The sequence below is a fragment of the Panthera pardus genome, unplaced genomic scaffold (assembly GCF_024362965.1).
Source record: "Panthera pardus isolate Hobbes unplaced genomic scaffold, ASM2436296v1 HiC_scaffold_18, whole genome shotgun sequence".
In the NCBI taxonomy this organism is placed as follows: Eukaryota; Metazoa; Chordata; class Mammalia; order Carnivora; family Felidae; genus Panthera; species Panthera pardus.
Genome location: NW_026526743.1, coordinates 22,783,304 through 22,807,690, shown reverse-complemented (window position 1 = coordinate 22,807,690; position 24,387 = coordinate 22,783,304). Strand labels below are relative to the sequence as shown.

At 34.3% G+C, this 24,387-nt stretch overlaps 1 protein-coding gene across 2 annotated transcripts in view; it reads left to right on the top strand.

The window, feature by feature from the left end:
• Positions 1 to 24,387, top strand: part of URI1 (URI1 prefoldin like chaperone) — an 82,626-nt gene that overhangs the window by 21,375 nt on the left and 36,864 nt on the right. For both annotated transcript variants that reach the window (XM_019423299.2, XM_019423297.2), the window contains exons 2-4: positions 8,443 to 8,477; positions 21,936 to 22,014; positions 23,115 to 23,250. In XM_019423299.2, coding sequence (XP_019278844.1) covers positions 8,443 to 8,477; positions 21,936 to 22,014; positions 23,115 to 23,250 — 250 coding nt within the window. The remainder of the gene's footprint in view (positions 1 to 8,442; positions 8,478 to 21,935; positions 22,015 to 23,114; positions 23,251 to 24,387) is intronic.

Below are 24,387 nucleotides of genomic sequence, written 5' to 3'. Positions count from 1 at the left end.
AAAATTTTATCTTATTTTCTGATTTCCATAATTTTTTGCTGAAATTTGCTCTAACTCTTCTTGTTGCTACTTTGAGGACAGTGTATCTACTTGCTCCTTCTTGCTGCTTATAAAATTTTCTTTTTTTTTTTGGCGGGGAGGGTTTCATTCGTGTAAGTACGTTGTTCCTTGATATATTTTCCTTTTATTTCTCTTGCTTGAGGTTCTTAGTGTGTCATGTATCTGGCTGATACCTTCATCTTTATTTTAGAAAATCCTGTCATGGTAGGTTCAAATACTGCTTCTGCCACATTTGGTCTTCCTTCTCTTTCTGGATTTTCAGTTATACAGTATTTCACATGTTTCTTATTGGTCTTTTCTGTATTTTCCATTTTTTGTTTTCAAATCTCCGAGCTTTAATTTGGATATTTTCTATTGACCTATAATCTATTGACCTATAATCACCTCTAAAATCCTGATTTCTGCTGTGTGTAATTTCTCATTAGCACCATTTATTCAGCCCATTTTGGATATTTCAATTACAGAATATACAGTTCATTTTTTTGTGTGTGTGTAGATTACAGTTCTTTAGTGAAGTTTGTCATTTTTCCATGTCTTTCTTTCTTTCATTTTCTTGAACATGTTAATTATTGTTACTTTATGTTTTAGTTTGTTAGCTTCAATATGTAGATTGCATGTTTGTTTGAATCTGTTTTTTCTTTTTCTTTCTTTTGGATATTTGGTTATGTGATCTTGTGTTTTGGTGTCCTAGTTATTTTTAGTTAAATGCTGTGATTGTGTCTTTAAAAATTGCAGGTACTCCTGAAGATGAGCGTGAACTCTGGAAAGTTCACTACCTTTCTTCTGCTAGGTAGAGAGAGGAGGAGCTGGACACTTTAATGGCAAGTGCTAAATGATGTACAGGCCAGGTTTTGCTTTATTTAAAGTATCAGCTATTCTTGATTCCTTTAGGACTTTCACCAAGACTTCTTTCTTCGGAGGTTTCTGAATTCTAAATTTGTTTCATCAGTATCCTGAACTTTTTGCTTTTTCAGAGTTTCAGGTTAGCTTTTTGAGCCTCAGAATTTGATAAATGTCATGAAAAGGAAACAGACTACATGTTTAAGCCCACTCACGTCTCTGATTTTGTTTCTATGGCTTTCTCAGACTCCCCAGGCTCTGCTTGTTTCTGTCTCCCACTCATGGCTGTCTGCTCAGGGGCAAACATAGTTCTAGCTCTTCCTGTGCCTAGAATTGCCTGAGAAAAAAGCAGCTTCAGAATACACACTCCTTTATAGTCATCTGCTCTCTAAATCTTAGTCTCTCTTGTTCCCATCGCTTTGGCAACTCTAAAGATGCCTGTGAAGAAAAGATTTTTATCTGGCTTTTCCATTTCCCAGAGGGATTACTGTTTTGTCAGAAGCTTTTTGTCCCTACTTGGTAGAAGTGTGGACTAAGTTTTGAAGTTACATAGCTACTTATAATGATTTAGTATTAACTTTACTATGGTCTCATTGACAGTGCATAGTATTTCTTTAAAATAAAAATTTGCCCTTTTATTTATTTTATTTATTTATTTTGAGAGAGAGAGAGAGAGAACAAGTAGGGGAGGGGAGAGAGAGGATCCCAGCAGGCTCTGCACTGTCAGTGCGGAGCCTGATGTGGAGTCGGATGCTTAACTGACTGAGCCACCCAGTCGACCCATAATTTACCTTTAATTGGTGCGAAATGGCATTTCATAGATTTCCTTAATTTGACTTTTTTTTGGTCACTAGTGAGATTTTTATTCATCATTCTACTATGTGTATTTACTCTTTAATGAATTGTTTTCTTTGAGATCTTCACAGGCATATCATCGTTCTAATCTATGTGTCAGATTTCTTAGTCAGTTGTAAACCATAGAAATGTTTGGAAGAATGTTCTGAAAGAATTTACCATAAGAATTTAGGAGGAACCCCAGACAGGATTTTTTTGTTGGTGTGTGCATGTGTTTTGTTGTACATTTATACCCTTACTTGCTTGCTTGTTTAGATAGTTCGGTAGTTTGTGCAAGTTCCATTGTGGTCATCTTTCAGGTCCAGAATTTGTTATCACCTCAGTCTTTTTTTTAAGAATTTTTTTTAATGTTAATTTTATTTTTAGAGAGAGAGAGGCAGAGAGAGAGGCAGAGAGAGAGGGAGACACAGAATCCGAAGCAGGCTCCAGGACCCAAGCTGTCGGCACAGAGCCTGATGCGGGGCCTGAACCCACAAACTGCCAGATCATGACTTGAGCCGAAGTTGGACGCCCAACCAACTGAGCCACCCAGGTGCCCCCACCTCAGCCTGTCTTTACGTCCAGAGTAAATTTAGCCCAGTTAGTATTAGATATCCACCCTCTCCATTCACTGTGGCTACAGATGGAGAAATGGGATCCTTTGCCTATTGTAGGTAGGAGGAAGGCAGGGTTTCTGGGAGTAAGGTGTGGAAAAGAAGAGAAAATGATTGGTATCTGTAGTAAAAGAGTGGGCATGGAAGCTGCAATTCAAGCATTATTTCACATTCAGAAATACAGGTCATAATACCCAATCTGTAATTCAGAAGTCTAAAAAGCACTGAAAACAAAGTTCTGCCTAAGTTTGTGGCATATTCATTTGTTGACAAACTGATTGGAACTGATTTGAGTGAGGCACTTATTCCACCTACTTTGAATATTCATGTTATATTGCCAGTGTTATTATATTTGATACTGCATGGTGTTTCACTGGTGGGGGTGTGTGTGTGTGTGTCATAATGTATGGTGTGTGTACTGTATTACCTTGTTAAGGTATGAAAAGTTCTAAATTGAGAAACTTGTCTGCTCCTGAGGTTTTTGACTGATTGTAGACTTGTACTTCTTTAAAAGGACTTGATGCATACTTATTGTAGGGGAGGTGAATACATGGTGAGTTAAGTAGACATGGCCTATAACTTACTGGGCTTTCAGCCAGCACAGTTAAGAGTTTCCTGGATTTCCAATTTCCAATCCTAAAAACAGAACTCTCCAAATATCAGGTTCTTCATTTTTAGAAATATTGTTGGATGTATATGTTAGTCTTTTAATATTTCCATTGTGACACGACTGTATCTTTTTACTTGGTATTATGAGTAATAACTGAAAAAAAAAGAGCCCTAATTTGCAGGTAGAACCATGAAGGGAATGGAATATACAATACCAAAGCACGTCTGGTATTTGTGGAAATAGAGGCTGGGTTTGAATATGAGAAATGCATCAGAAGTCTGTGTAGGAGAAAACTGGGCTAAATGTAAAAGTGAGGATTAAGATGATCATTTTGATTCCATCCTAACTATATTTTTGAATAAGGACAATTTAACTGTTTTGGCTCTGTATAATTGGAGATAAACTTTTGGTAGCAGTTTTGCTATTTTTGATTTTCAGCATATTTATTTATTTATTTTATTTATTTAAATTTTTTTAACGTTTTATTTTTGAGAGATAGAGAGAGAGACAAGGTACGAGTGGGGGAGAGACAGAGAGAGACGGAGACACAGAATCTGAAGCAGGCTCCAGGCTCTGAGCTGCCAGCACAGAGCCTGACGTGGGGCTTGACCTCATGGACCATGAGATCATGACCTGGGCCGAAGTCGGATGCTTAAATGACTGAGCCACCCAGGTGCCCTTATTTTCAGCATATTTAGAAAGTATATTTATTTAAAAATTTTTATGTAGAAACACTCAGTTTATTGCAGTTTATTACTGTTTATTGCAATTTTTCTTTTAGGAACCTGTGGTCAATTTCTCCCTTCTTTGCAAAGAGTCTTAATAACAAGACCTGTAGTAGTTTGCTAATTTTGTTGAAGTACACACCTTGTTCATTTTTGCTAATGGCATTTATACATTCTTGTAATTAACTGATAATATGTCTTTTAAGAAATTATTTTCAACTTTTTAAAGTAATTGTCAGATAACAGTGTATGTGTAGTATCCATTGGTTTTAGCCACCACTGTTACTTTTTCCTTTTTGACTCAGCAACTCTAAAACACAAAATTGTACAATCTCTCTGAAGACAGTCCAGCAAGAGAAGCAAACTAAATTTAGACAGCTCTGATTAATACAGTCCTCAGATTATTTTTCTGTATATGAACCCATGACATGGGGAATTTGAAATCGAAATACAGTTAGAAAGGTTTTAGAAGTGAAGTGGAGCATTTTTGATAGAAGTATCACTTGAGACTTAGGCAGGCTTACCCTTTTAGGCTTTCTGTTCCAGTCTAGTTTTAATGTGGTGCTGTATTTAACAGAGAAAACTCATAGGTTGATGCCCCCTTGTGGTCTCTTAACAAAATAAATAGCACAAATGGAAATAAGTAATGGAGATCTTAATACATGTTAAATAATTCATTCCCTCCTTTCAAAAATAGTTTTAAGAAAGTGACTTCTGAGGAAGAACAGTAAAGGCATTATTATTCCTATATTCCATATACTTTATTGACTTTAAAATTTATCAAATGTTATTTTAACCCTATATAACAGAACGTGCATGTGTGTTAGCTGGACACTGATACAAAGAAAAAGAGGTTGTTGGGTTGGCTTCTACCATTGTCATCCTGGACATCTAACTCAGTTACAAATGCCTTAAAAATATGATGAGATGTGATAGTAATTATGGGGCTAGTGTCTCCCCCCCCCCCCCCCCCCCAACACATACAAGTAAATGGAGCTTGGGAAATCTGTTTTTTATAGTCACTTGACCTGACCAGGGTCAGATGCTATATGAGGCATTGGAAGAAATGAGGGTTTTTATTAGCCAGTTGGTGAATTTAAGCTTATTTGCTTTTACCAACATTGGCAAGGTCTTCTTTGTGTGTGCATGTGGGTTTGTGGATGAAGTGGAGAAGTAGTAGCAGCAGCAGTCAGTGCTTTAAGAAAGACCATAGGGGTGCCTGGATGGCTCAGTCTCTTAAGCATCTGTTGATTTTAGTTCAGGTCATGATCTCAGTCTTGAGATTGAGCCTCACACGGGGTTCTGCACTTGGTGTGGAGCCTGCTTAAGATTCTCTCTCCCTCCCTCCCTCTCTCCCTCTCTCCCTCTCTCCCTCTCTCCCTCTCTTCCTCTCTTCCTCTCTCCTCTCCTCCCTCCCCCCTTTCCTCCCTCCCCCCTTTCCTCCCTCCTTCCCTCTGCCCCTCCTTCTGCCTGTGCGTGTTCGTGTTCTCTCTCTCTCTTTCTTGAAAAAACTCCCCAAAACAGCTGCTTTTCTTCTGTTACCCAGTAAGATGAATGATGGTTGGAAGTGGTCCAATCCAGTGAGTATGGGCTTTGACATTAGATAGTCCTGGTTAGATAGACCTGTTTCTAAAAGTGATTTTATCTCTTACCAGTTCCTGGGTAGTTGTATAATATTGGGTAACATACTTCAATTTTGAACACCGGTTTCCTCTCTTTAAGAAGTTAAAACCTACCTTATTGAACTGTTACAGCTCCATTGTCATCATATGAAGTCTTGGCCTATACCACTGTTAGTACTCTTAGGGTAAGGGCAGTTTTGAATTATTAAGTGTACTGTGTGACTTTTTAACTACTGGATTGTTGGTAAAGACTCCTAATGATGGAATGTATCTTAAAAAGTGGTAAATCACCTCATACTCTTTTATGGACTATAGTCTTTACTGTGGATTTAGTGCTGTACTACTACATAAGCACATATTTTCTTTATAAATTTCTGGCTTTAAGTGCAATTATATCACATTAAAGTATTTACTAGGTCAATTGTTTTAATAGTTGAAGCCTATTAACTAATTCTTTTTATAAAAATGGTTCAATAAGATTATTTTCTTCAGGAATAGTAGTTACATGTTTTGGTAGGTTTAACTTAAACTATTGTTGCTTGATAGGCATCTTATTTAAAAAAGATTTTGTGAAGGACAACAAAGTAATGAAATGGTTTTTGTTGTTTTGCTTTATTTTTCAAGAGTTTTTATAGAAGCAGGTCAATTTTATTTATTTAATACTTGAATTAATATGAGTCTATTTTCAAAAGTAGTAAGATTATTTGGATTTATTTAACTTAACAGAAAAATTAGTTGTTTTTTTTTTTTTTTAACCCATGCAGATTCAACTTTGAATCATCAGATTTTTCTTTCTTCTAAAATTTTCCTTGGTGTCTAAAGCGTTGGAATTTACTAATAATTTTCTTTTGAAAAATGTGCTGTAAAAGAGAAGAAAACTAGAAAGATCTCTCAAAATATCAATACAACTGCTTGGGTTTTAGGAACCCAATGGTGTTAGGAAGTAAGTGGGCTATAAATCATGTAAACAAAGATAACTTGTAGTCCTGTCAGAAGGCTGTCTATGTATTTTCATACCTGCCTCTCTCACCTTTTCCTATATTTATCTGACTCTCAAAATAAAGAGCCTGTACCTTTGATTAGTGCCTAACTGAAGTCTCTGTTGTCTTAAACCCCATATGTAACTGATAAAGACTTTAAGACTATTTTGGCAGTGAAAATTTCTCTCATAAATTTTGAAGTGGATTTTTGTTGTTTTATCCTAGAATATCTGTTCTTGGGGAGACTTTAGGAAAGAGAGGGTGAGGTGATTGTGGGGTGGGGAAAAGAGAGCTAAAACAAAGTGGAGACTAGACTGTCAGGGGTGATGGCAAGAACACATGCCATTCTGCTAGGGACTTGTTTTTTAAACATAAAAAGCATATGTGCCAAATTTACATATTTACTAATTAAAAAGGCTTCCTGGAAACATTAAGTAGACTATCTTCTGTAACCTTTAACACTGTCACTAATGGATATTGCTTAGAAAATTTCATCGAAGGTCCTTTAAATAATGTAAATGATTATGAATATGTAACTAGTTAATATGCAGCTACGAAAGGATTATCATGTAGAGGTTAATGAACATTCTGCTCTTATGGTTTGCAGGGCTTTTCTTTTTGTGCTTTTGGCTCACTTCATGCTTGGAAACACATGCATTGGGATTGGAAAGCATCCTGACTGTTTTTTGGGTCTCATCTTTTAATGGGGTTGTTAAAGAGGAACTTTATGAAAAGGATTTCATGAAGATTTTTTTCTTTTTCAATTTACATTTAATTCTGTTTGTCTATTTTATAATTACTGCCAAATCAGAAACAGTGAAATGGATTGATGTAGTTTTAGCCTGGCTCTTCCAGATGTAAAGTCAGTACTCTGTTATATATTACCACTGTTATTAAGTGTTGCTATGTGATTGATACTTACTGAGAGATCTTCATTCTAAGATGGACTTTTTATGCTGAGTTAATGTGTAGTATGGCTGGGTATCTGATTACAGCATGTATTTTGGTACAGGATTGCTGCCTTAGTATTTAAAATGTACCAAAAGGGGACATTTATTTCAGGAATTAAATGTTATAATAGGAATTTAGTGACAGCCCCCCCCCCCCCCCCCCGCCAAAGTCTTGTGATTTTGGGGTAGAAACATTGAGCAAGAGAGACAAGAGAGAATATTGGTGTTTAGAATAGTGAACTAAAGCAATGTGTTTCAAACGAGATAATAACTGCTGTCTTTTTTACATGGCCTTGTATTGAGCATTTTGGCTTGTATCCCTTAGTTTCTCTGTCTCTAAAATGGTGCTACAGTATTTGAGATTATTGTTTAAAATTTTTATTAATGGGTAAATTGAAAACAATTAGTAATCTTTGAAAAGGGTATTATTTTTAAATTGCCATTCAAGTGTTTGTTTTTCCTCATTGGTTAGCATTGTTCCCTCCACACTGCCCCCCCCCCCCCCAGTATTTTGAGAATCTGCTGAAATATCTTTAAGAAAAGCAAATAACTCTTGTTCTTAATTTTATTGTTTTAACATTATAAACATAGTTTAAACTGGCCATTAAGTGCCTAAAATTTTATCAATTCACTGAGGGAACAAATGGGCTGTTCAGAGCATCTCTTTATCCCAAGTATTTCTTCTCAAAAATGTTAGTAGAAAAATATCCCTGAACTCATTTTTAATGCATCAGAATAAAAATTACAGGTTAAAACATTTGGAGATATAGTGACAAAATAAAATATTTTTACTACTGTCTTTTTTTTTTTTTTAGTGATGAAACGTGGATGTTACATTGGTTTTTTGTTATTTATAACATTTGCGTATTCTACAAAATATGTAACGTTGAAAGCAGGTCTGTAGATTGTACAAAATACTAGTTATCTTATATCATATGTCACCTAATAGTTATGAAGCGGGTTTTGTAGCAAAGTATGAATCGGAAGGCTGTAATTTGTTCTGCAGTTATCAGCCTGCATTAGGGGTTATGATAAAGTGTGCTGCTTAAAAACTAACAGTCACATCTCTGTGCATTTGACAAATAAAAATGTATACCGAGATGCTATTAAATCTGTAAAGCCACTGTTCTAGTTTTCTGATACACTGATTTTGTAGCTTTGTGTATAGCCCTGTTTTTTCATGAGTAGTTATCTGTTTTCATGACAGGTGGTCACTAACTGCCAAGAGAAAATCCAGCATTGGTGAGTGAAAGATGGTTTTATATTATTTCTGAAATACTGATGGGGTCATCTGTTTGTATTTAAATAAAGTGTGTGTTATTTTTTTGCAACCCATAATTGAATTCTTCTAGTAATCTCCATTTTGAATGCTTTTGATACTAATTTATATTGTCCTTCACTGTTTACTGAATTACGTATTCCCTGATTTCCTGAAATTGTGTCACCATTTGTGTTTATTCTAATTGCCTTTTTTCCTTTCCTTTTTTTCAAACTAGCATAGTATTAATATCATTATGAGATAGAGACTGAGACATTTTTGAACATGCGTTATCACAGAGCACTCTATTTGGGGAATATTCTTATATTTGTAGTAGAATAATGATTGGAATCAGTTGTTTTAAAATAATGATGGAAATATCCACATTTCCCTGAAGTTTGAAAAATCTAATTAATTGCCTACATCCCAGAGCTTTCTTTATGGACTGCACTTTTTTACCTATTTTAATGTGCTAATCTTTAGTTAATAGGACAATGCTTGGTAAATAACACACTTTCCTAAGTCTTCTGAGGAAAAAGCTCAATTTAATGGTGAATAAAATCTTATATTATGAGTTGTCATGAGATATAGCTGTTGATCCTACAGATTCAAATTACAATATATCCATGCTGTGTTTACGAAGATTTTACTGAGAGAACAACAGGAGCTGTCTTGATTATTGTCTGCAGGGTTATTGCAAAATCATGGTAACTGCCCCTTTAGTGGTGAGATTAAACCTTTGGTTATACACCATCAAGCATATAATATTTTAAATTTATTTTAAGAGGCTTTTTCTTCATGCCTGAGAGATCTCCAAGGAAATAATTTATAGTTAGTATATATCAAATGTTTTTTGGTTTAAATGCACATAGGCTGCAAGCAGTGGATAAGAGTGAAAATCGGTGCAATCTGTACACATCATCTTATTAAATTCTGACTATTGGCGTGCAGAAAATAATCTAAAACTAATAATATCCACTTTATAAATAAAAATTCAGGGACTTCATAATTTTCAATAAATGCAGTGTTGTAGTTGCATCTACTGTAGTGTAAGTCTGTCAACATTTCCATGATGGACGTTCGCTTTTCATTACACATTCAGTCCAGGTTGGAACTTGAAATGTAAGTAGTTGGCCAAAGATTAATCATTTTCCCCCAACCCCCACTAATTTGGCCAAAGAGATTCATTTTACAAATAATTCCGGGGAAATTTTATTCATGTGGACTTCTCTCTATTGGTTTGGTAAGGAATTCAGGAAATCAGTGAGAGATTGGATTCACTCAGAACAGATACTAATTGACTGATGGAAATGTGTGAATAACTTGCTTCTGGTTTGCTTTGCAAGATTCTTTCCCTGTTAGACTGAAAATCCTTTGAGGCCAAGGGACATATTTTCTTTCTTTTTTTTTTTTTTGTAATCCACAGCACCTCCTACTGTGTTTGGCATATTATAGGCACTTAATAAATGTTTGAGTAAGTGAAGACCAAATATATAACATTATAAATGATAAATGCTATATATAACATTTTAGTTTGCAAGTACTGTAGCAGTGCCCAGCCCTGGTAAACACAGACAGAAATGTGATATTTAATTCAGAACATCTTCATGTGACTCTCAATTTCAGTTGCCAGTTTTCCAAAGCTTTCCCAACTACAGAAGCTTAGATATTTATCTACACATATCTTAAAGTAGTGTATAGTACCTTATTTATATGTTAAAAATTTTAAATAAATTTTCTAGTTAAAATTTGATTTTTCCTCTATCATTTCTAATATGGCTCGGGAAACAGACTTTTCTGTTTGTTTTTAATGAGGATCTGATACTGCTAGAATGTAAATGGCCAGTGAACTCAGCAATTTAAAAAAACTGAAACCAAAGTCTCTATTCCTCTGAAAGCCAGGAAATAGCTATTTGGGAGCATTGTGGCATTCTCATGATATTTTTATTCTGTTAATTCCACAAACAGTGATTGAGTTCCTACCATATGCCAGTATTGTGTTGCTGTTTGGAATTGAACGACCCTGCCATGGAAGAATTCATAGTCAGACACTATACAGGGAAATCACAATAATTTTGGGCTATTTGCAGAGAGCTAGGAAGCAGGAACAGAAGCTGGAACCATTCTTAAGGGTGTCTTATAACTGCTTCTAAAAGCATGTTGCTTTTCAGTTTTCTTTAGCCCTTGGCTTTAGCCTAGTCTAAAATACAATTCATATAGTTAAGCTCCCCCCTTCTTCATGGGATACATAATATATATACATAATAAGGAAAAACAAAATACATGATTTTTAAAAAATGCTTTCTGATGCTAGTGATGTTTATACTTTTTGTGCAGTTTTAAAGCATTATTTAAGGGAAAAGTAATGAATATTCTAGGCTTCAAAAGTAATCTTATTATTATTTTTTTTTAAATGTAGGACAGGAAGTAAAAATATTTGTAGAAGTGTAGGGGTAAAAATGGCCTGGGGCAGACAGGATATGCCCCCCCCCCCCCCCAAAAAAAAAAAAAAAAGAAATCTCTTCCAGGAAATTAATTCAAACTGCAGAACTTTGGTGAACTAGAAACATTTGTAGTATTTGTTTAGTTAATAACAGATAGTGAGGAAATGTTTAAGCCTAATAGTTGAGAATTTGTGCAACACTTTTACAGCTAACAGTGGTTTACAACTTAGTGAAGATTAAAAAAATTTAAGTACAACTTTTTTTTCTTAAAATACATTTTACTTAACTCCAGAAATAAGGTTTTTTAAAACCCACACACTATTTTCTCATTAAAATATGGATATACTTTCTACTGTTTAATGCACCAGGGCCTGATTATTCTGTTTATAGATTATCTGTAATTTTTTATCTTTTTAATTCTTCCCTAAAGAGCATGGGATTCAGAGTCTCAGACTTGCATTTGAATCCTGTCATTTACTAACTGTAACCTTGGGTGAATTACTAAGATTCTTGGTTTTCTCCTTGTAAAGTGACTACGATACTACTTAACTTGAAGATCGAGTGAGATAATGTCTGTAGAACACCCAGACTGGCTCTCAATAAATATTAATAGTAGCTCTGAAATCTTTTTTGGAAATTTAATTGTCAGATGAATAAAGAAAACAAAAAAACCTGTCAAAGCTTTGTAAATATTCCTGAATATTTTGTATTCATGCCATTATCTTCTTTTATCATGATGGAGAGATGGCTTTCTAAGCAGTGTTATTAAAGCTTTACATTAATGTTTTAGATAACTTTTTATTTGGAAGAATTTCAGACAAAAGACGACAGTAGTATTGTGAATCCACTTGTACTCATCACTCAGCCTCAGTAATGATCAACTCATGGTGTCATTTGAGTGTTTGCATTTAAACAGCTTATCCTACCCTCTCCCCACCCCCAACTATTTTGAAATGAATCTGAAAATGTATTCCATCTAGAAATACAGTATATATCTTTAAGACATAAAGCTTTTAAAAATTTAAACTAAAATTTTTTAAATTTGTCAGTATATTTATATAGTTCAAAATTTAGGAAGTTCTAAGAGTGTAAATGGTGTGTAGTTTTTCTCCTGCCCTTATCCCCCAATTCTCATTTATCTTTGTAAACAACTGTTTTTGGCAGTTTCTTGCAAACCTTTTCAGAAACAGTTTTCATAAAGGATATATGTGTGTGTATATGTATGTAGGTATATGTGTGCATGTGTATTCATCCACGTTTTTATATATTGTTCTCCCGCCCTTTTTGGCAAAAATGAAATCAGACTGTATACTGTTCATTTGATTCTATACCTTGGAGTTCATTCTCAATTATTAGTTAACTCTTATTCTTTATTTCATTTCCATAAATTTCATTGTTTTTTAAAGGTCTAATTTTTAGAGTTACCAAATAAGTTTTGGTACTGATTTTTTAAAAAATAAATGATGATATTATTAAGAGTATGGCTTTACAACTCAAAATATATTCTTCCCAAGCTGTTAAGTCCATATTTATTATTCCTTAATAAAATTACTCCAAAACTTAGTGGCTTAAAACTACGACCATTTGTTTGTATATGATTCTGTGGATGTACATATTGGGCTTGACTTACCTGTTTTGTCCTTCTGCTACTCTTGTTTGGGCTCACTTGTGTGGTTGCAGCCTTTTGGTGGCTGCGTCAGCTGAGTTGTCCAAAATGGCCTCACCCATAGGCCACAAGTTTGGCGGCTAGTGCTGGTTGTTAGCTGGGCCTCTCTCTCCACGTGCTCTTCTATCTGGTTCGCTTTACATGATGATCTCAGGGCAGCAAGAATGGAAGCTGCCAGGCCATATCCCATTGGTCAAAGGAACTCACAGCCTGGATTCAGAAGGTGGGAAATAGGCTCCAGTTGGTGGGAGGAGTGAAGAATTTATGGTTATTTTTAATGCAGCATAGGTATTTACTTGTATTGAATATGTCCCACAAGAAAAAAGTTCCATTACTTGTGTTGACTTGTGAGAATTTAGTGAAATATGGCATGTGATGCCTGGCACATACATACACATCATATGTCTGTTAGGCATTGTTTGTAACCATAAATTGGATGCATATGAATTGTGAACACTTCACTGTCATGCTTCCTTTAAATCATGTTAAGAGAGTTTTAAGTAGTAAAGATACCTACAAAATTACTTGAAGCAGACTTAAATGAAAATACAGAAAAAGGCATTTTATGTTGTTCAAATATTTAATTTTGGAAAGAATAGATTTAAATATGGGCATACAAATGCTGAAACACTTGAGCATGCGAATTTTATTTATTTTATTTTTAAATTTTTATATAAACTCCAGTTAGTTAACATACAGTGTGATAATTAGTTTCAGGTGTACAGTCTAGTGATTCAACACTTACGTGTGACACCCAGTGCTCATCATAAGAATTTTGAGAGAGGGATTCTAAAGCAAATACTTGGCATTTGTTATTTTTTTCAAAGGAAAAAATACTGTTGGGTAACTAGTTTCTAGTACGGTCTATAGTCAAAGTATATAGTAGGAAATAACCAGAAAGCATACCTAAATGGTTAAAAACACAGATGAAGATTTGTTTTTTGTTTTTGTTTTTTTTGGGATTCCTCTTTCGAGTCAGGCGGTGTGGATGGATGGATGTGTATATCTATCTCTGTCTGAGGTTTTTAGGGATTCTTTGCCCCACAGAAGCACCGAGCTATTTCATCATAACAGTTCATAACAGTGCTATGTAGTCTGTGGTATATTTCTCATGAATTACCTGAAACAGTGCTTTCCTGACTTGACTTCATCTACTTATATAAAACTTGTTTTATTTTATTATGCATAATCTATGAAATATTGATTTGCATGCATTTAAAACTTTAAATTTATTCATGGTGATGACTTCATTTTTCAGTGTCAGGTAAATTTCAAAACCATGTTTTTCATAGTTCCCATTTTACTGACCAAAAGTTTTTAGTCACTATTTTGTATAGGGCCTTCTCGTTGGGCTTTTTCATTTTCATGTGTCTTCCCTACTCCCATCCTCACCCCCGGTAGAGCAGGGAGCAACTTTCAAACTTCTGAAGATTTTCCGTGCTTCTGTTGTTTGTTGTTGGAATCTCTGTAGTTATTTAACAAAGTGTCCTTAGGGACAAGGACAGAGGGAGGAATCATATATAGTAATCCCTTTCTTGGCCACTCTTAAGTTCCTGCATAGTTTTTTTTTTGTTTTGTTTTTTGTTTTTTTAATGGTATGGTATCTTAGTACTGAATGTGGACGTTAAGTAAGTTTTGGAATTTCTGCGTGTGATGTTTCAAAACAAATTAAGTTGCAAAAAAAAAAGATTCAAATTGAATGTTTTTTTTTTTTTATTAATTTTTTTTTTAAGTGTATTTTTGAGAGAGAGTGACAGAGCATGAGCAGGAAAGGGGCAGAGAGAGGGAGACACAGAATCTGAAGCAGGCTTTAGGCTTCAGGCTCCAGGCTCTGAGCTGTTAGCACAGAGCTCAACGCAGGGCTTGAACCCACCAGCTGTGGTGAGATCATGGCCTGAGCTGAAGTCAGATGCTCAACCAACTGAGCCACTCAGGCACCCCCAAATTGAATGTTTTAAGGATGATATTTTCATTAAAAAAAATTTTTTTTTTTTTAACGTTTATTTATTTTTGAGACAGAGAGAGACAGAGCATGATCAGGGGAGGGGCACAGAGACAGGGAGACACAGAATCCGAAGCAGGCTCCAGGCTCTGAGCTGTCAGCACAGAGCCTGACACGGGGCTTGAACTCACAGACCGCGAGATCATGACCTGAGCCGAAGTCGGCCGTTTAACCGACTGAGCCACCCAGGCACCCCTAGGATAATATTTTTAAAAGCAGAATCTGAATTAGGTTTTTAATTTTTTGTCCTGAGTATAAAATGAATACACATATATAGAAAGGTTGAAATAAGAATAGAATAGTGATAAATTTACTCATAATTCTAAAGAGAAACTAATTCTCCCTCTTTTTAAAACATTTTGTTTTATTTGCTTCAGCTTCTTAATTCTGTATGTGTATTTATGTCACCAAGGTCAAACTGTAAATGCTTTTGTTTTTTAAAAAAGTTAATGGTTTTTAAATTGCTGTTAGAATTTGTTACTTCTAGTAGTCCCCTAGCCTTTGTATCATTTTTGTAAGAGCCACAGTAGTTTAATGCTTGATGGTTTTCTGAAAATAAAATGGAAAATAATGCATTATAGAGGATTTTTTTTATAGGGGAGTTTTTTTTTTTTTTTTTTTAAATAAAAGGGAATTTTTTAAGGGATTTTACAAAAATCCCTAAGTACATCTTGTCATTTATAACATAGTCTTTGATTATGTATTATTCACGGTGTTCATATATACATTGTTTGGCTCACAGTTTCCCACATCACCTTAAATCCGGTGACTCTGATTGATGCTACATCTCAATTTGATTTGGCATACATAATGACTTTTCAAATCCTCTTCTTAACTGTATTGTTTGACAGCTACATCTCCTTGCGTTCTATTCATGTTAATTTATTTTTTTATAAGACAATATACAATAAAACTTTTAAGCACTGAAGAGTACCATGTGGGGATAAAGGTGTGAATATGACAACAACAGTGCTTGACCAAGAGGCAGAGCACTCAGTGATAATCCAGAGTCTTGTTCCTTTTTGAGGTACAAAAGTCTAAATTCTGATACACTAAAGGTACTTGACGGTGACTAAGGAAAATGTAGGCAGTAAAAAGATTGAGGCATGAGTACAGTTTAATATTTTTACTAATTTATATCGAACTTGACTACATTGGCAGTGGTTTTCCTGTTTTTATTTAAATTAACTGAGTTAAAGATACTTTTGAGAATTTTACATATTTAAAAACAGGATTGCTCTTTTTTTCTGTTACAAGACCTCTTAAAAAAAATTATGACCTCAAGGGATTTATGAGTGGCTTCTACTGAAATTATATGCAGATTATAGGGCCTTTTATTCTATCAGGAAAGAATCTAGTGGGGTTTTTAATCATTTTATTTTATTTTTAAATTTTTTTAATGTTTATTTTTGAGAGAGCATGCACTCGTGCGCACAAACGGGGGAGGGGCAGAGAGAGAGGGAGACACAGACTCCAGGCTCTGAGCTGTCAGCACAGAGCCCAACACCGGATTTGAACTCAATGGACCACGAGATCATGACCTGAGCCAAAGTCGGACGCTCAACCGACTGAGCCACCCAGGCGCCCCAAGAATCTAGTGTTTTTATCAGTTTCTCATAGGTATCAGTGACCTTAAATGGCTGTGAACCACTGCTCTAGGAAAACAACATACAAAAAGTTTTCTTTTTTCTGAAATATACTTTAGAAATAAAGCATAGAAAGTTGAAAACAAAATGACAAAACCTATAAATTAGAATCCAGAATGGCACAAACATTCAGAGCTTAAGTGAGTTATAAACTTATAGCTAAATTCATTTTTTCTGAAAGGCTTTTTTCTGATTTGGTACAGAAATATGTATCAGTTGTAAAAAACTTGCAAAATAAACAAAATTAAAATTATCTATACTCATCACCCAAAGCTAACTGAACTAGGAAGCACTTTGGGGCATTTCTTTCACACTTAGAGTGATGTGTTTTTGTGTAATTTTTAAATGTTCTTCACATTTGCATCTCATTTTATTCTTAGAGTGAAAGAACACTAATGAATGAAGAAACAGGTACCCATGATAACTGACAAGTCTGAAGTCACATGTACATATTTGTTGGTAGAACACTCGAAACAATTTCCTTAGTCCCAGCTTTGCTGTGTATAATCCATCATACTCTGTTGTCTTATTGTTGAGACGTTAAATTGAGGAAATCTAGCAGAATGTTAGCTGCATCTGTCTCTCTTGGATAATTTTCTTTTGTTAACTTTAGAAAAATTAGAAGTATTTATATTTAGGTTCATTTTTGTATCTGTTTCTAATAAAGTTTTTTGATGGATTCATAAGTATAAAGAACATGGAATATTTCATCAGTGTCTTCTGGTAGCATAAATTTCCTAGGTATAAAGAGTAGAGAAAAAGGAGTATGCCACCATATTGCCTGAATTTTGTTGTAGATTTCATTTAATGGTATTTTGCCTTAACCATTTAACAAAAAGTAATAGAAATTTAACACAGATACATTTTAATCTTTAATGTGTCTCCCTTCTCACCCAAATTGTAGATCCTTTACAATGTAAATCCTTCTTTCAAGAATGTTTTCATTGTTTAATATAACCTTAACAATTTATTTAGACTTTTTAAGAGAATACTTTGAAAAAAAATCATTATCATTCCTTTCTTTAGTAATAAGAAGACTTTCCTCTTTACCTGTATATAATCTGTGCCTGTATTTTCTTAATTTTAGAGATAGAAGCCCAGGCATCCCTCAAGCTAGTGGGTTTTTAACAAAGAAGCAATGCAAAGAAATAAAACAAGGCATGTTATATTTGAGTGATGATCCCTGCAGCATATGGCATAAGGCTTGGTAGCAGAGGAGAAACTCAATAAATGGTGAAATGAATTAAAACAAAGATTTTCTTGAATTCTTAACAGGAAGTTCTAATGTGGGTATGATGGACTAAAAATCATTTCTAAATAAGATTATATAGTTACTTAGATTCCAGAATCTTTGGGTTTTATAATTTCTTAAATTAAAAACTTAAAATAACTCTGTCCCAGATTAATCCAGATATTAATATGAATGTAAAGCCCTTTTCCTTCCAGCCACCCCCCCCAAATAATCATTTGATGTTTCCTGCTTTTTATGTTTAGGACATTAGGTAAAGGAGAGAGAATGGAGATTTAAAAAAACCCAAAAAACCCTACAGGCTTAATGTCACTATTTCTGCCTATTCCAGCTTACTACTTTTAGTTGAAATTAGCAAAATCTTATTTCAATCAGTTATTTAAATTTTATTTCCTTTTTTATTATATAAAGATGAATGTTGGATTGGAGACTTTCTTCTTCCCTCAAACAAGGAATATAGAACTTTTACAAAGATTTGTCAGTTGCATTTAAGAAGAAGATTAAAAATATGGACTCACTCTCATATTACCTCCATCTCCTTTTTAATATTTTATTATGAAAATCTTCAAACATACAGAAAAGTTGAAAGAATTGTGTAGGTGAACCTTGATCATATACCTATCCTTATCTCAAGCCGTTAATCCCTTTTTCCCTGATGCATTTCAAAATAAGTCAGTGTACTTCACCTGTAAATACTTGAGCATTCACATCATTTAACTTGCTCTCATACTTTTCACAGTTTTATGAAAATAAGGTGTTTCTTATGGGATTTATCCTGATTCATCCTTAAGGTTAAAGCTAATTTGTAGTTGTGCTATGTCCTTCTTTGCTTCTGCTTTTTAAAACAAAAGGTGCTTTTCAAGGCGTATAGCACATGATTAGCAAGATTCAGAAGAAGATTGTAAAGTTTCTTACATATGACTTAGTGCAGTGCTTTAGTTCTTAACTTTTTAAAAGATTTTTAGGTGGGGCGCCTAGGTGGCTCGGTCGGTTAAGTGTCCGACTTCGGCTCAGGTCATGATCTCACGGTCTGTGAGTTTGAGCCCTGCGTCGGGCTCTGTGCTGACCGCTCAGAGCCTGGAGCCTGTTTCAGATTCTGTGTCTCCCTCTCTCTCTGCCCCTCCCCTGTTCATGCTGTGTGTCTCTCTGTCTCAAACATAAATAAACGTTAAAAAAAAAAAAATTAAAAAAAAAAAAAGATTTTTAGGTAATCTCTATACCCAACATGGGGCTTGAATTTACATGTGATCAAGAGTCACATGCTCTACTGACTGAACCAGCTAGGCACCCTGAATTCTTATTTTCTATAAGGAAAATTGCAGGAGGATATCTGTTGTAAATTAAATCTTCTTTATTAGATAACTTTTAAAAGTTAAGAATCGAAGCCTGAAACTAATCTGTAAGTATCAGATATGATGAAGACCTCCAGGTCTATATATTATAAGTAAGTAGGCTTGAGTGGTTTATCTCTGATGATATCTGTGCTTTATTTCCATTTGAAAAAAAATTAAGCAATTCCCTCTTCTGAATACATATTTAAATATGACTACAGTGTCTAAAAAGTACGTGTTTCTAAGTAGTAAAATAGAAAAAACAAACTCTTCAAATTTTGGTGCAAATAAAGATCCCCTACTTACCTTCTGTAACACAATAGTTCTTAGATTCATTCTTGTATTTTCTGCTGCATAGGCTTTATGATCTTTAATGGGATTATTTAATCCCTGTTAGAGGAACTATTTGTAGAATAGACAAACTCTTTGACCAAAGTGCTTGATCCTGGATATTTCTACTAGTGGGACCTTTAGAGAAAGAGCTTCTCAAGCCATAATTTCTCCCAGGGACACTGCTTGTCTCCTACTTGCCTCCCTTCAGAAAATAATTCTGCATGGGCTGCATTTTAAATTTTTTCTTTTCTTTTTGTTTTTGTTTTTGTATTTTTAGAAAACAACTCCGAATTTATAAATAGCAACTCTGATCTTAAACTGTTCTCCAGTATATCCACAGCTTTGTTCTAGAGAGAATCAGTGATATGTTTAAAACTGAACATACTTGATTTGGAGTATTGACATGGATCTCGTCAGTGGTTCAATCTACTCTTCTTTTAATATACAAAAGAGATGTTTTAGGGAGTCTCCTTTTTCCAGGTGTAGTTACTAAAATAAAACATACTGAATGCTAACTTTAGTTTTTTTTAATCTTAGGTATTTATTTTTATTTACTTTTTATTTTATTTTTATTTATTTAAAAATTTTTTAAAAAAACATTTTACTTATTTTTGAGAAGCAAGAGAGCACAAGAGTGAGCGTTGTGCAGGAGGAGCAGAGAGAGAGGGAGACAACAGAATTTAAAGGAGGCTCCAGGCTGCATTGAGTTGTCAGCACAGACTGACGTGGGACTCGAACCCACTACGTGAGATCATGACCTGAGTTGACCAAGTCAGATGCTCAACCGACTGAGCCACCCAGGCGCCCCTAAATACTAGCTTTTTAGCAGTCGCAGAAACATTTAGACATCTAAGCTGATGTATAGTCCTTGAGCATTTGCTGAATTACTTATCTAAAACATACAAACTGTTAGTGTTTGTTAGATTTAATAATGAGTGTTTACTATGTGCAGGTATCGTACCAAATCAGTTCTTTATAGACAGTATCCCATTTATTGCTCACACCAACCGTATCTCCAGAAGCCCCCTGAATGGTAACATTTAGCTCTACTGTCCTTCAAGAAGTCCTGCTCTTTGTATCAAATTGAATGAATTTAACACAATGGAATTTTACCTTAGTGGGTAATAGTCTTTCTTGAAAATTTTTAAATTGGTGTTTTTTGATAGCTCATGAAGGATATTGGATACTCAACATAGATGTTATTGCTAAACCCTTTTTCTTTCTCTTGAACCTGAGAGATAGTTAGGCATTATTCAGGTTTTTACCACTGAAGATGTTAAGACTAGGGTTAGTCTTAACTGGAGCTGGATTCACCCCCTAGCCTGACTTCAAAGCCAAGCTCTTTCTGGTATGTAGCCCTGGGCATGAAGCCTTTTTAAATCATTTTATTTTTATAAAAACTTATCCAGAAGGATGATTTTTTCCCCCCTTAAATAGAATAAAGACATTTTATGTTTATAAAATATTTTGAGGGAACATTTTACAAAAGCACTTGAACACTAGAAAATAAAAAAGCTCGCGTGAAAGAATGTAGGTCAGAAGACCTAGGATAAATTCATTGCTTGCTGCTCTTTTGATCAAGGCAATCTGATTTCTCTTAAATTGTGGTTTTCCCATCTTCCTTCTACTTGTTTTGAATAAGGAAAATGTTGATGAGTGACATTTACTATAGGAATATTTTTAGGATGAATAACATAGTATATATAAGTGAAATTCCTTGATATTTTTCAGACCAAATAATTTTTATTAATTATGCTCCTCTTGCTTTATGGGCACGGAGGAGTAAACTGAAATCAATTCCAGGATGTTTTTAGAGCAGTCATTTTTATTATCTGGAGAGCGATTATCTATGTTGCAATTTATTCTAATTTCAGTTTGGCAATATGTACATGTTTTTAAAAATTACTTGCTGAATTGGTGAGTTTTTGTTATTTTTTTGTAAGTTGAAAACACCCCTTTGCTTTAAAATTTTGCTGTGCACACACTGGTTTAGCCTGCAGCCTATATTCGCAAGGAACCCTTTGAAAACCTAATTTTCAGAGAAGGTTTGAAAACAGGCATCTGCATGAAGGACTGTTCATTTCCAACAGGTGTAAGAACTGGGTTCATAATGTGGAAACATATGACCATCTCTGCTCCTATATCTTTTGGTTGTTTGAAATTAATTTATTAGGTAGCTCTGTCTTGATATACCTGAAACAGGCTCCAAAGCCACATTTGTATTACCTCTGCCTAGTTTTTTCTAGCTCCTGGTTGATTCTCCCTCACCTTAATCACATTAGTATGAATAACTGAAGGGTTATTACACAGTTTTCAGCTTTAAGTTTTCAGAGGACTGAAGCATCTGGTCGAATTTTGGGTTCATGCTTTCTGCTCTGCAGCCAGAGCTTATTTCCTCAAGTTTTATTAAATCCCTTCTTCCTTCATTGTAAGTCCCTCTTTCCTCTAAACATCAGGCCCTTCCTCAGTAGTATCTCCTTTATTTACATATTTTATTTAGTTCAGATGATCTTCTACCTTACGTGTGTTCTCAAGACGTGTGTTCTAGTTCTAAAACCAAAGTCCTTGAAAGGCTTAATTCTTTGATAACTGTATGGTTGAATAATGCCACTGCTAAGCTTGATAAACATAGGATTTTAAAATTAAAAAATACTTTAATATTTAAATTGCTAAAATTGGGTTTTTGATTAGTTTGTCTTTTGATACGTAGTCTACTCGAGGAATTGTTAATTTGTGTGTTCATTTAGTGTCTGCTATTTTTTCATCAACAGGAAGAAGGTAGATAATGACTATAATGCCCTTCAAGAAAGACTCAGTACCTTGCCTGATAAGTTGTCTTATAATATCATGGTATGTTTGGTGTGTTGCTTTTAAAGTAGTATGCTGTTTCTTATAAAGATACTAACTATGTAAAGTAAGAAGATGTTTCTTTGCTTTATGTATACTGATTCACAAATTGACAAGCTAATAGTATCTGAAGTAACTACCATAGCAAGAGAAGTTGTTTTACTTTAAAACAATCCACTAATTGTTGTAATAGTTGGTATTTACTTTTTTCTTTTTTTTTCAGATTTATATTAAATTATCACATTTTGGTAACACAAATGGCATAAATGTTAGAACAAAATTTGACAGATTTGGTATGCAAATTTACTTGTGTTAGAAAACTGTAATTAAGACAGAAATATGGCACTTAGTCGTTTCCTGGTAGCCAGAGCAGGAATAGACCATAATGTTGTATAATTCACAGAATTACATCCTAGAACATTGATTTTTTATAAAAAGGTACTGCTGATTTTTGTCTGAGTGATCTTCGTATCGACATAGTGATCTATTTGTGAGCCCTGGATTAGATTCTTTCATTGCATGAATTTTCTTTTTCATGAAGACTTTGTTCTTAATTGCACTAGCCCAAATGTTTTGTAAATGTATTGTTCTTTATTATACTAGCCCAATTATTTTGTAAAATTTGTAGACTCATTAAAGCTATTTGTTAATTCCAGCTTTGTTTAAAAATGGTTATTTTTTTAGAAATAATTTTCAGTTTTTTTAATCAGAGGTATTCTTTATTAACTTAATATTTCATTATTAGTTTGCTTTCATTTAGATTTATGAATGAACACAAAGTATAAACATTCAGAGACAGTGCTAATTTCTCTGAAAGCTTATGTAAATGTGCAGATTGCTTTTCTTGTTTTAACATTGATTTATTAAACTAAAGCAATTTTGTATATGTTTTCCTAGTGTAACTTTAATGTTAAATTTCTATGAAGTTGACATTTTTTCTTAGTGTCAGCACAGAGCTTTTTAATGCTAAGTGTGTCATAAAATGTATTTTTTAGTGTTTTTAATTTTTTTGCCTCCCTTCCTCTCTCCCACATCCATCTTCTCTCTCTCTCTCTCTCTCTCTCTCTCTCTCTCTCTCCCTCTCTCCTTTCTTTCAACAATAGGTACCATTTGGCCCCTTTGCCTTCATGCCAGGAAAACTTGTCCATACTAATGAAGTCACCGTTTTACTTGGGGACAATTGGTTTGCAAAGTGCTCAGCAAAGCAGGCTGTGGGCTTAGTCGAGCATCGGAAAGAACGTATGTACCAGTTACAAATGATGTATCCCTGCTGGATGTTTATTAGTTCACAGAGTGCCAAGCTGATACTAAAAGTATTGTTCATGATGTATTAGTCCAGACTATTTGTGATTCCGTTGAACTGTAGGTAGTTTGAGTAGAACCAACATTTGAGAATGTAAGCTGGAGAATGGAACATCTGAGTTGGAAAACCCACCCACATTAGTATGTTTTCAGAAATTACAAAGTATAAAAGTTGTTAATATGTGGTTTTATGAGTAGAAGTTGGGAAGACATAAGATTTGGGGTCATTTTACATTTTATAATTTGTTTCAGGTGCTTTCATAAACTTACTTTTGCTTTTAATTCTTCAGTACACAGAAGGAATTTCCTTTTCTTGTTGAACTAAGAGAGATACCTATTAGCAAAAGTAGAAACAATTTTTAAACATGCTTTTTGGTTTAGAAGAAGTCATATTTTCATCTTACAGAGGAGTCCAGGTGTGGAGAAGTTGCTACCCAAAACAGAGCCCTTATACTTGTTCAGTGATTTGAGGCCTCTGCCTCATTTTATTGAGGTGGTTCTTTAAGTTTTGTTTGTCTGTGATACTGTTTGTTGGTGTATACATATGCACATACTCATGTTGTAATTGGATGGGTTTGGCTTCAGTTCTAGCGTAGTTGCATTTTAAAATTAGATTTATTTAATATCTATGTTTTTATTTCTATAAAGCTTAAATTGATAGTATAATATCACCCCTACCTGCTTTTTAACCTTCTAGTTAAATGTGTGTCTGAAAATAAATTTTTGAGGATTCTTCTGTATAAATGAGGTCATATAGATAAAAAGCGGCTGAGTTTTCTAAAGCTGAAATTATTTCTCCTATACATTTGAGTGAGTACTAGTTAGAGGACTCATTTACTCAATGAAATTGTGGGATCTATATTTGGATACTCTAATTGCAAATCAACTCCTATAAGTTTATAATTGATAACATATTTTGATCTTTTGTGACACTAATCAGAATCTTATTGTTAGGCCTGTATATAATTTCTAGCAATGGTAATTCTTTTGGCATTACTTCATGAAAATAAGTCATGTACATTAGAGGAAAAAGAATGAGCATAATTCTTTCTTAAAGGCCTTCCTTAGTGGGGA